Source organism: Panthera tigris, chromosome A2 (genome assembly GCF_018350195.1).
Source record: "Panthera tigris isolate Pti1 chromosome A2, P.tigris_Pti1_mat1.1, whole genome shotgun sequence".
NCBI lineage: Eukaryota > Metazoa > Chordata > Mammalia > Carnivora > Felidae > Panthera > Panthera tigris.
In genome coordinates, this window is record NC_056661.1 from 142,956,085 (window position 1) to 142,969,188 (window position 13,104).

The 13,104-nt window shown below is 39.9% G+C and overlaps 1 protein-coding gene across 1 annotated transcript in view; it reads left to right on the forward strand.

Annotated features, from left to right (window-relative positions):
• Positions 1-13,104, forward strand: part of SND1 (staphylococcal nuclease and tudor domain containing 1) — a 422,592-nt gene that overhangs the window by 42,346 nt on the left and 367,142 nt on the right. Inside the window, exons 5-9 of the mRNA XM_007089922.2 lie at positions 70-230; positions 977-1,068; positions 1,723-1,881; positions 3,198-3,304; positions 5,588-5,678. Of these exons, the coding sequence (XP_007089984.2) occupies positions 70-230; positions 977-1,068; positions 1,723-1,881; positions 3,198-3,304; positions 5,588-5,678 (610 nt within the window). The remainder of the gene's footprint in view (positions 1-69; positions 231-976; positions 1,069-1,722; positions 1,882-3,197; positions 3,305-5,587; positions 5,679-13,104) is intronic.

Here is a 13,104-nt window from a genome sequence, read left to right on the forward strand (position 1 = left end):
AGAGCCTGATTTTTTTTCCTTCTTGTTGTGAACTCACTAACCCACACATGTTTATTTTTCACGTCCTAGTCCTGAGCAGAACCGGCTTTCGGAATGTGAGGAACAAGCAAAGGCAGCTAAGAAAGGGATGTGGAGTGAGGGGAACGGTTCACATACTATTCGGGACCTCAAGTACACCATTGAGAACCCAAGGCACTTTGTGGACTCGCACCATCAGAAGCCTGTCAATGGTGAGGCTAGTGGGAAAAGACCGACATGATGCAGGGTGATTTCTGTTTGCTCTCAAGTTTCTTGAGGTTTACCAAAACTATTTTACTTGGTATCTAAAGGAATTGTTAAGAGTGCAACAACACCATGGTATATTGGAAGGTAACTGGAATGCAGTTTACATAGGTTACATCAGGTATATTTTGACAGAAGTTAGTCCTTTGCTGGTGCAGGGTAGTAAATTGCTGGTAATTTTCCACATTGGGGATCTTCCTGTTTTCTAAAAGATGCTGCTTAAATAACTTCCCTGAAATGTATATTCTGTAAAGATGTAAACACACACACACACACACACACACACACACACACACACACACACGCGCGCGCTATAGTTCTTGGCCCAGGTTTGAGACCCGGTTAACTACAGACTGAGTAAAATTATTAACAGATCTGACCCATTATTTTTTTGCTGGCACCTGGTACTCAGATAAGCATTCTAGCTTACGGATAACAAAGCTCAGGGATGAGCCATGAGATCCCAGGAAGTTCAGAAGATGGAGAAGTCAGTCTAATCTGTATTCCCAGGAGTAGTTTGTAGAAGAGTCTGTTGTGTGCACACTTGTGATCTCCCAGTGCTTTGTCACTCCTCAGAGGGAGGCTTTCTGAGGGTTTTGGGGAGATGAACCGTGTTAAATGCAGCTTGGTTGGGTATTGTTCATTCCTGGCATGACTTTTGCTAATGACTTAAGCTATTTTTTCTGTCACACAGCTATCATCGAGCATGTGCGGGACGGCAGTGTGGTCAGGGCCCTGCTCCTCCCAGATTACTACCTGGTTACGGTCATGCTGTCAGGGATCAAGGTCAGACCATACACTGGGCTATGGGGTGGATATAGGGTTTGTAGAAGCGTTCAGTGACAGGTGGATTCTTCTACTCTGGGATTTTGGACTTATTGACTCTTCCTAGTATGGGCCATTAACATTGACTAGAGTACTGTATACTGTAAGCTTTGCAGTGGGACTGTTCTCATTAGATCAAATAAGATTAGAAAATTATTTTAAAGATTTTTTAAAAAACTATTTTAAAGTACTCAGTGTCTGTTTGGAGTGGGCTGTGTGGAGAGGTTGTTGAGACCCAGAGAGACGGGAGGTTCTGATGTTTGCTGAGAATGGTTTGTCTCAATGTGGGGTATCCATTTTTGATTTTTAAAAAATCAGGAATTTAAAACCTAGGCATTGATGAATCTTTTCTTGGCAAGGGGTCATTTTCAACTATAATTTAAAATTTCCTCATGATAGTGACCTGAGTTTATTTGCCTTACCAAGAAGTCTGAGAAGATCTATTTCTAGTCACTTTTACCAATATGTTTTAAAAAAGGGGTTACAAGGCCTGATTTGAGACCTTACCTGGTTTAGCTTTGTGGAGTTTGTGGCTTTGGCTGGTTTGGTGTGGGGTGAGAGTGCCTGGCACTCACATTTAGGCTGTACTACCCACCTACTTTACCTTTGCTTTAGTGCCCAACTTTTCGACGGGAGGCAGATGGCAGTGAAACACCAGAGCCTTTTGCTGCAGAGGCCAAATTTTTCACCGAGTCTCGACTACTTCAGAGAGATGTTCAGATCATTCTGGAGAGCTGCCACAACCAAAACATCCTGGGTACCATCCTTCATCCAGTGAGTGTGCCCATGCAGACTGGGCTGTGTGGGGTTGGATGGGGGTGGGGGCGTGGGGTGTGCATTTGGTGTTTGATGGCCTGTGGTTTGCTTCTCTTCTTTTTCTCTGTATTTAAGAGCCATTTAAAGATCTTGGCAGGATCATCATCTGATTTTTGAGACATTTTCTAGGGAGATATTAGTTAGCTGATAGAGTTGGACAAATCTGCTGAACTACTACTCACTTTTAGAAAGTGGATCTCAACTTTTGAGTTCGTAAGAAGAGGAGCTCTTGACATTTCCTCAAGTGTTGGTCCTTGATGTTGAGAAGAGAAAGTTGCGAGGCTGCCACACAGGTGAGAAGTGGCACTGAAACGTGTGGAATAGGATTGCTGAGGTTTATATGTAGGTCTAGAAGGTAGCTTTTTAAAGTATTGGTAGAACTATGATGAGGAATCCTTTCTATGGAAAAATTACTTTGTGTACCCCAGGCCTAATCCAGTTACCTCCTGACTCTGCTTTTGAGTCGGAAATAGGTTCTTTATGTTATTTTAGTTGTGATTATCCGTTCTACCTGGGCATAGACTTTGGTAGGTAGATTTCTCCCGGAAAGGAAATGACCTTGGTTTATAACACCCAAGTGTAAATGCATTTTCATTATTGTTCCCTATGTCCAGTACAGAATAAACTCCTGTTACTCTTATTCTTTGGCTGGAGAATTCTTTCATGATGGCCGTTGTGGAAGGCTGGGACACTTGGTTTGGAGTGTGCCAGGGTCATGTCTGTTTCTTCTGGAGTACTCGCTGTCTGCCGGGGCCCTACCAGATGGCTCTGTGGCACAGTAGAATGGGAGTTGTAATTCATTGGGCAAAATGCAGCTGAAGTTACTCCTTTCCTCAGCCTGTTCTTCAGCTCTCTCCTTATGAAAAGGGGAGTAAGTGCTGATCTTAGGGAAGGAAATAATGAGGTGTAATCTCTACTAAAGATTAACATCCTCCTCTGCCCACAAGAAGAGCTATTGAAACGTCAATTCCATTCAATGCCATTAACATTTATCTTACTCCTGTTAAGTGAGAGTTACTGTGTTAGGTGTTGTGGGGATGGGAAGCCAAGGCTGTTAGGAGAAGCCGCAGAGTGGGGTGTCTCATCTTGGGGCTGGTTTCCTAATGAGAGAAACTCTACCCTCTCCTTTCCTTCCTTCCTTCCTTCCTTCCTTCCTTCCTTCCTTCCTTCCTTCCTTCTTCAGTGAACCGCAGTATAAATTGTGGCTGTTAATTTCAGAAGTCTAGAGAAATGGATTCTCTTATGCCTGCCTTCTCATGTGCCTTGTTTTTCAGAATGGCAACATCACAGAGCTCCTCCTGAAGGAAGGTTTTGCACGCTGTGTGGATTGGTCGATTGCAGTTTATACTCGGGGAGCAGAAAAGCTGAGGGCAGCTGAGAGGTAAGGTCTGTTAGGGAAGCCTTCTAGCCCAGGGATCTTATTTAGGATTTTTAGGGAAAGAAATCTAGTGGTCTTTTCTCCCCTATCTATGTCAGTATTTGTTACATTTCAGTAACGGATTAAGGAAATTCCACAAAAGGGTAGGATCTTACAGAGGAGTGGTTTACTTATAAGTCTTTAGTTGTCTGATTCTCTGCTGTACATTGAGGGCCTAGATTTTCACTTAGAAATTGTTCTTCACCAGATTTGCTGCTTTTATGTTTTTGGGTCACTTTTTGTCCAAGCATCTCACTTAAATTCTGGATTTTAGGCATTTGGAATGAAATAGCTTGAGGCTCGTTTGAAGATGATGCAGTCACTTACTGGCTGCTACCTAACAGGCAGGCTGGAGCCAGGGGTATGATGGAAACATAGAGCCTGTGGGTCCTAAAACAGGACCGTTCAGTGTTGTTATGAAGCCTCATGCCCTCATTTATTGAAGCACGTGTCAATTAAAAATGCTAATGCAACCATGAGATACTGTTGTCATGTTTTCAGCTTGGTGCCTCATGGTTAAAGCAGATGTAGAAGAAACTTATTTCCAGGAAAACAGTAGTCGATATTCCAAAGATTAGGTGGCTGTTTCAAGTATTGAGGTCAAGAATTTCTGGGAGTAGGTGAATTTCATTCACTTGACAGGGTAAATGGAAGACCATGAAGCAGGTAGCAAGAGTAGGTGAATAGAGATGATATTTGGGGAAAGTCCTGGCCACCATCTCCCAGGGTGCATTTAAGCAGAACACCACCAACCACTGATGACAATGATTCACTCTCAAGGTATGTTGTATGGCTTGTTTCAGAACCACAGAATTATAATGGTCTGGATGACTTTACATTTTTGGCCTTTGAGGTACACCGCTCAGAGATACACAAGAACATGAATTGTATGACCATAATTTTCTTCCCTTGGATCTTTCATATCCTTCTTTGCCTATAAGCAGAAATACTTGTAACTTTTTATAAAAGTAGATTATAATCTGGGCCATTAGATATGGCGTATCTGATTTAAAAACACCATGGTTCTATAAAATTTTTTTAGTCTTTATGTTCCACAGCTAAATTCAAAAGATAAAATACTCTTACAAATACAGCTTTCCAAATACCTCTGATTATTCTGTGATGCTCAGAATTTTTTTTTTGTTTTCAGAAAACCCTGTAAATCCATTATTCTAAATATAATTTTCGTTGATAATTTTTTTTTGCATTAAGTTCCTGCCTCTCTTTGAAGAAAGTGAGTACAATGGCAGTAGTATCTACATGTTTTATAACATCTGTAGATTTTATGGATTTTTAGGAGGGCACATCATTAAAAAGCAGGTTTAGACTAAGGAATGCAAATCATATCTCAATAATATGTGATTACTTGCCTGCTGTTTTGCATGCTGTATTTGACTTGCTTGCATTGTTAAATCTCTATCAAAGTATTTTATGTATTTTACAGCTACTACATGCTACTTTGTCTTTTTCTCCTTTTAGTGCTTCTTTTAAAAAGTGGCAGTACTGTTTTCAGAAATAATCATTCCTTTCCCTTTGACCTGTATCCGTTTATTTGTAAAGACTTGTAATTACAAAACACAAAAAGCTTATTTGTAAATCTAGCTGCTCATTGGCTTTAAAAAATTTTTGCACATATTCCATTTCCCTCTCTTAGCCTGACTGAAAAAAATGCCTGATGGTTTTAGTACCATGAAACAGATTTTTGCCAACAAGTTTTTGCACTTTTGTCAGTGAACTCCTAGTGGCTTTTTATCCCTTTTCTTACTCTTCAGATGTACTACAAAGGTGATTTGGTTAGCTGATAGTCTTTTTTTAAATTCAAATGGAAATTGAGCAGGCCTATGCTTTTTAAAAAAATACATTTGTTTGTTTGGATGTGGGTGTTCTTCCCACTTGAGAGCAGTTGCTCTGTGTTTGTCATTCCAGTGCGTGGCATTTACTAGTCACTGAGGAGATGCTGGATAAGCTAAAGAGCTGATTCAAGGTGGACTTGCACTGTCCGGGCTAGAAAGGCTGCACACCTAGATCCCGGTCAGCCAGCCAGGGGCGTGTATGTCTTGGATGCCAGTTGCGGTACACTTCTTGTTGCTTTCATACTCTGTTCTGGTTTGACCGGTGGCCTTTCCCTTGGGTGTCGTGTCTCTGAGTTAGAGAAGGATGCTGTACTCTTTGCTCCCATGGTGATGGCGGGTTCCATTTGCTGACCTATTCTGTCTGAATGATGTGCATCCTTGTTTTTGTTGCCAGGTTTGCCAAGGAACGCAGGCTGAGAATATGGAGAGACTATGTGGCTCCTACTGCTAATTTGGACCAAAAGGACAAGCAGTTTGTTGCCAAGGTGAGTCATTCTCAGCGTCTTGAGATGCATAGTGGACATGGTCAGGCTAGTGACAATACAGTGATCTCTGAACCATCAAGCCAGGCCTGGAAGCATTTCTGTTTTAAGGCAAGCCAGTGGTGTGTGGATTGTGTGTGTAAGGGTTGTGTACATCCATGTGTTTATTGCAGGGGAATTAGAAACCATAAGAACTTGTCATAAATTTGCGTAACTTCATTAGGAGTTCATGAGTTAAAGTTGTGGACGTTGCCACCTTGAAAGATCGCTCATATTGTAGGGCTTCTATTTGCCTAGCAAATGGCTTTCTCTTAGAGTTCCCATGTCAAAGTATGTGTGACCTCAGGTTTCTCTTCTTTCTGTTTTGGGACTCTCGTGGTTTTGAGTTTTTTCTCACGTGATGTTTTTTTCCAGAGAGCTCTCCTGAAGTGTCCTGGGATGGATTCCTTTGACAGGAACTAGTGCTACTCAGTAGATTGTTTGGGTGCATCAGCAGTGCTGAGTGTTTTCTTCATTGCTGGCTTTGGTACCGTGAGCGGTAGACCTGTTTTCCTCACTTTACCAAAGTGCTGTCATGTTTTCCAATCTGTTTTTACTTTTGGCAAGAGATGCTTTTAAGCTTTGTTTTCCTGAACTAAAAGAAGTTAATTAACATATCTATACCTGCTGAGAGGTGGCTGTCCCAAATGAGTTGAAGATGGAATACCACTAGGTGGCGCTGTCAGCCTAAAAAATCCAGGACTGGTTTCTCTTCGAATGGTCAAATTTTAACAGTCTCTGAGGAATTGGCTGAATTTCTTCACTTTCTTTTTTATGATGCCCAAAGCAATAAGTCACAGAGTGCTCAAGTGGCTTCCTTCCTTCTTGTCGTAGGTGGTCTCCAGGCAGCTGTCAGGTTAACCATAATTGGGTCTTTGAGACCTGACCATAATTAGGTCTTTTATCCTATTTAGGGAAAAGTTCCTGGTTGGATACTCCCCCATGCATCTTCCAAGTCTTGGTACAGACCAGAATGAACCCCTGCTTCCTTTCTGTGTGAGGACCGCACTAGCTTGGAAACTTGGACATGGCTGTTCTACCTAATTGGAACTTACTTGGTTTTGCTTATGTTTCCTGTCATCTGTTCTAAGACTGTAGCTACACGGTGAAAGGGCGATCATTCACTCAGCAAGGGAGGCATGTCTTCTGTTTTTCACCATCATCACTCTGAGAGGGTCTGATATTTGTGATATAGATGAGGCTTAGGAGGGTCCCCGTATCTTGTACTGTCCCTGCTAGACCGTCTTCAGTTGAAACTGAGTTTATAGAGGGGTGCCTGGGTGGCTCAGTCGGTTAAGCGTCCGACTTTGGCTCAGGTCATGATCTCATGGTTCGTGAGTTCGAGCCCCACGTCAGGCTCTGTGCCGACAGCTCAGAGTCTGGAGCCTGCTTTGGATTCTGTGTCTCCTTGTCTCTCTGTCCCTCCCCTGCTCGTGTTCTGTCTCTCTGTCTCTCAAAAATAAATAGACATTAAAAAACAAAAAAGAAACTGAGTTTATAAGAGAAACCCAGAAAATTTTGCAAGGTTTTAGGCCTTTTCTGGTCAAGGAACTAATGCATTGCTGAAAAAAGAAATTTGAAAGAGTAGATGATTGAGTCAGTAGCTTTGTATTTTTCTTAAATATGACTTTATTGGTAACTAGAGAAGAGCTGGCACATTTTCTCCTGGTTGTTTTTTTTGTTTTATTTTTTGTTTTTGTTTGTTTGTTTATTTGTTTTAATCTAGGATCCCAGGATATGTATATATGTTTTGTTTTAAAACAGAGTGAGGCTTTCTTCGTTACAATGAAGTTTCATTTGTTAAAATGCTGAGTAGAGGAAATTGCCTCTAAAAACCATCTGAGGGTTAAGGGGAATAGCCATTCTCCTGTAAGTATCTTTAATATAAATTTAGGTCATTTGGATATAGGCCTGCTTCTAGAGTAGAGAGAAATGTAGGTAGGTAGGTAGGTAAATGGTTTCAAAACTTCTTGAGTTTTAGAAATTCTTCAGCATTATTATTATTTTTTTAAATAGAAAGCATGAAAAGGAGAAGGAAAAACACTCATACTAGATGAAACTACTATCACACAGACTTTTTTTTTTAAGTTGATTATACTGTTTATCCCAGCGGTTGACAGATGATGGCCCATGGGCCAAGCCTGGCCCTCCACTTGTTTTTGTATGGTCTGTGAAGTATGGGTGGATTTTACGTCGAAAAAAATGTTTTGTGGCACATGAAAATTATATGAAATTTAAATTTCAGGGACATGAATACATTGGAACATACCATGTCTGTCCATTTCCATGTTGTCTGTAGCTGTTTTTGTAATACAGTGGCAGAGGTGAGTAGTTGTGACAGAGACCAGAATCGTCTGCAACGCCAAAAATATTTGATATCTGGCCCTGTACAGAAAAGTGTGCTGACCCTTGATCTTTCCCAGTCCTATTCGTAGTGCCTTGATAGGATATAAGGCGCTTGAGCCAGAATGTAAATCAAGGCATTGCTTCTTTCATCAAGAAAAGCTTGCTACAGAAAAAATACCAGCAATGTTCTCAGTGATGTGGTTGATTTATGTTCTGGTACAAGCTCCTACTCTCATTGCAGGCTGGCAACCACTTTTGAGTAGTACTGAGCTATATTCTTTCGTATATAATTTTTAAGTTTTTATACTTTTATTTTTAATGCATAAAAGTTTAAAGAACTCTGTGGGCTTATTAAGAAATGTACTAGTCTGTTTTCCTTTTTCTTGAGGCAGCCATTTTCAGTTCTTGGCTAGTCCATATTTTTGAATAAAATGTTTATGTTGCCTTCTTAATTTTTCAGTTTTAGGCACAACCCTTTTCCTTCATACCGTGGAAGATGAGGATTCACATGGGTGTGCATGTATTTTTCCTTAATCCTTGCAATAGGACTATATTCTAATTCTGGTTCAATGTTTACTTTGCAAATGCTAATAACTACTGAGCCCTATAGCATATTGTGGCTACTTTTCATTTTCTGCAGAACTTTTTGTTTGCCCTGGATTTAATAATTTTAAAAGTTTATTTTTTTAATGAACTTATTAATTCAACCCCTAGACTCTACCTAAATCTTCTCTAAAGACATTGATTCAGCCTGTTAATTTTATCTTTTTCAATTATATTTTCCAGGAACCTTGTGACCTATACCAATCTAGACTAGTTCTTTTGTTCTTCTTCTCACTGTTCTGGAGCTGTCATCTTTGGATGTCTTCACCATTTGCCTCTGAAACCATTCTGATTTCTCCTCCTCAGATGATTTGGTTTTTCTTTCCGCAAGGTCTTAGCACTTGCTTTTTTATCCTCAAATTTCTCAGTGGTGCACTGTTTTATCCATGTGTGAGCGTATTCTTTTTAGTTTTAGCTCTTTGTGTCTGGTCTGGGAACTTTAACTATTTTGTTGTTGATTTCCAACTAGCTTCTCTGCTATTTTCTAGTACTCCTGTTTGGATTTTTGACTTTGTTGACTGGTCTTCTAATTTTTGCCTCCTGTTTTCATCTTTGTCTTTTGTTCTTCCTAAATTTCTTCGTATTTACCTTTTAGCCCTGCTACCAAATGTTTTCTTTATGATACTGTATTTTAAGACCTTTCTGGTCTTTGCTTCTCTGAATGGCTCTCATTTTTATTGAAATGTAGTTGGCATACAGTATTATATTAGTATCAGGTATATAACATAGTGATTCAACAGTTGTATACATCAGTGCTTACTGTGATAAGAGTAGTTACCATCCATCATCATATGAAGTTATTACAACATTATTGACTATATTTCCTATGCTGTACTTTCTATCCTCATTATTTATTTCTTTTATAACCTCAAGTTTGTACCTCTTAATCCTTTTCACCTATTTTGCCTTTACCATTTCCCTTACTTTCCCTTACATTACCCTCTGGCAACCACCAACTTGTTCTCTGTATTTATGAGTCTGTTTCTGTCTTGATTGTTTGCTTGTTCACTTGTGTTTTTTTGTTTGTTTGTTTTTTTAGATTCAATCTAAAAAGCGAAATCATATTGTACTTGTATTTTTCTAACTGTTTCATTTAGCATGATACCCTCTAGATCCATTCCTGTTGTTGTGAATGGCCAGATTTCACTCCTTTTTATGGTGCAGTAATATTCCACATCATATATATAGTATATATATATATATCTCACATGTTTATCCATTCATCTATCAGTGGGCACTTAGGTTGCTTCTATATCTTGGCTGTTATAAAGCTGCAATAAGCAGGAGCGCATATATCTTTTCAAATTAGTGTTTTTATTTTCTTTGAGTAAATAGCCAGACATGGAATTACTGGGTTGTATGGTATTTCTAGTTTTGATTTTTTTTTTTTTTGAGGACCCGCCATACTGTTTTCCACTGTGGCGGCACCAATTTACATTCCCACCACTAATGCACGAGGGTTCCCTTTCCTCTGCATCCTCTCCAACATTTGTTATTTCTTGCCTTTTTTTTTTAATGTTTACTTATTTGTGACAGAGAGAGAAAGAGAGAGAGAGAGACAGACAGAGCATGAGCGGGGGAGGGGCAGAGAGAGAGGGAGACAGAATCCGAAGCAGGCTCCAGGCTCTGAGCTGTCAGCACAGAGCCGAACTCACAGACTGTGAGATCAGGACCTGAGCTGAAGTCGGACGCTCAACCGACTGAGCCATCCAGGCGCCCCACCCCCCTTGTCTTTTTGATACTAGCCATTCTGACAGGTGTGAGGTAATATCTCATTGTAGTTCTGATTGGCATTTTCCTGGTGATGAGTGATGTTGGGCATCTTTTCATGTGTCTGTTGGCCATCTGTATGTCTTCTTTGGAGAAATGTTGTTCAAGTCCTCTGCCCATTTTTAAATTGTATTATTTTTTGGTGTTGAATTCTATGGAGTTCTTTATATATTTTGGATATTAATCCCTTATCAGATATTTTATTTGCAGATACCTTCTCTTATTTGGTAGTTTGCCTTTTCATTTTCTTGATGATTTCCTTTGCTATGTAAAAAGCTTTTTAACTTGATGTAGTCCTAATAGTTTGTTTTGCTTTTGTTTCCCATGCCTGAGGAGACAGATCCAGAGAAAAATACTGCTAAGGTTGATGTCCAAGAGATTACTGTGTGTGTGTGTGTGTGTGTGTGTGTGTGTGTGTGTGTGTGTGTGTATGTGTGTGTGTGTTTTAGACTTTTATGGTTTCAGGTCTTCCATTTAGGTCTTTAATCTATTTTGAGTTTATTTTTGTGTGTAGTGTAAGGAAGTGGTTTAGTTTCATTCTTTTTGCATGTAGCTGACCAGTTTTTCCAACACTGTTTACTGAAGAGACCATCTTTATTGTATATTCTTTTTTCCTTTGTTGTAGATTAATTGATCACATAAGCATGAATTTATTTTGGGGCTCTTTATTCCATTCTGTTGATTTATGTGTCTATCTTGTTATTTTTTAATAGTAATATCACTTCTTCCAGAGATAAAATATCTTCTATTAACTTTCTGAAGAATCATAATTTTTTGAAAAATTTCCTTGCATAGTCTATATTTTCCATGTTGTTTTTAATTCTCTTTGGTTATTTTGGTCTCTTATTTTTCATATTAGAGGCTTTCCTTAGATGCCTGGCGATCTTTGGTTATCTTTCTTATTTAAGAATGAGGTCTCAAACACTGGGTTAAAATTAGTGAACCTATATATGGGAATTATGGTATATATCTTAAAATCCAGGTGCTTCTTACATAAACCAAGTCTAGGTTTTGGTCCCATTTTCATCTCTACTTGAGATTCCTGATTTGACAGTTTCTTTGTCTTGGTGGGTGGGGGAAGTCTGCAGTATAAATCAGGTTGGCTATTATGTTTTCTTATCACTGGCTCAGGATTTAGCTTTTGTGAATCTGTGAAGTCTGTTACCACTCATCCATCTGCTTTCTAGCTTCCAGTGTTTTGTTGCCATAGTCTTTTCTCCCATTATATTTGTCCTATTGGACTTAGGGCCAACAACAACAACAAAATCCCTTTATTTTTGTTTAAAGGTATTTAGGGAGGGCGCCAAAGTAAATGTTTGAGCTTGCTTTAGTTTGTTCATAATGTTCCATTGTGAGCCTGCATAATTTATGTAACCAGTCCCCAATAGGTCGATATTCATATAGTGTATAATTTTTCCATTATTTAGAAAACGGAATAAATCTCTATGTAAATGGCAATTATTTCCATAAGAATGTTTTCCAGCATATTTGCCAAATAGTTTTCCAGGAATGTTAACCATGTATTTCCCTATGTGTGTTCATTTTCTAATATGTTGTAGAACATAGGTTGACCAGTTTTTTCTTAAAGGACCATATAGTAAATATTTTACATTTGGTGGGCCATGTAGTCTCTGTTGAAGCTATGCGACTTTGCTACCATAGCGAGAAAAGAGACTAGAGACAGTAGTATGTAAGTGAATGGGCCTGTTTATGTTCTAATAAAACTTTATGTTCAACAGCAGGCAGTGGGCTAGATGGCCCTTGGGCCATAGTTTGCCATCCTCTGTTGTAGAGCACGGGATACTACCTTATAGCCAGTAGGAAAAAAAGTGATCTGCAATTCTTTTCATAACCTAGAATCCAGCGGTTTTGTAGTCATATACCTGATTTAAAATGTCTGTTAATACTGTGCTACTTTTTCAAGAGAACCTAGAGGTGTCCTAAGGTGCCCTGGGACTTCACAAACACTCTGACCGTCCTACAAGTTTTTGCTAAAGGATACTTCTCTGAGGCTCATGTGACTGTAAGGCCTGAACAAATCGTGGTTCTCTCTTTCGCAGTCGCCTGCCCTGTCCCCTAGAAGTTAATTGTATAGGGAGCAGCTAAATAGCCTGAAAAGCCTGCAAAAGGTAACCTGAACTCTTGAACTGGGTGCCTCTCAGGTCCTGTAGGTGATTTTGGAAACTGATACTGTAGATGAGATGTGCTGGCCAAGAGTCTCACTTCTGAGAAACTTGAAACTCAACAAAGTATTGTCTTGATACATGGTGTCTACTGAAAGAATGTGTTCCATCCTCTGCTTAAACTGTGTCACTTTTTAAGGAAGGAAATGCAAGCGAGGGCTCTCCTTGTCTCTCCAGGTTAGCAGAGAAGCGTGTTCACTTCACAGCGATTAGCTGAGCCTGCTTGAGACTTTTGTGCCTGTCGTGGCTTGCCAGTTTCCTGCCTGCCTTCCCTGTGGCGTTTTAGCTGAACTGTGCTGTTTGTAGCCATATGGTCCCCTGAGCACGTGGCTTGGCTTCCCTGTCCCTGCTGCTGGATTCTTGGGCCTTGCTGATTTTATAGACCTGAATAACACTCAGGGGTGGTGGCAGGGCTGGGGAGTGACAGCATGTCTTCAGGAGGTGGAGTCTTCTCACTGCCCTGCCTGGTTAGAGGACTCTTGCTCAGT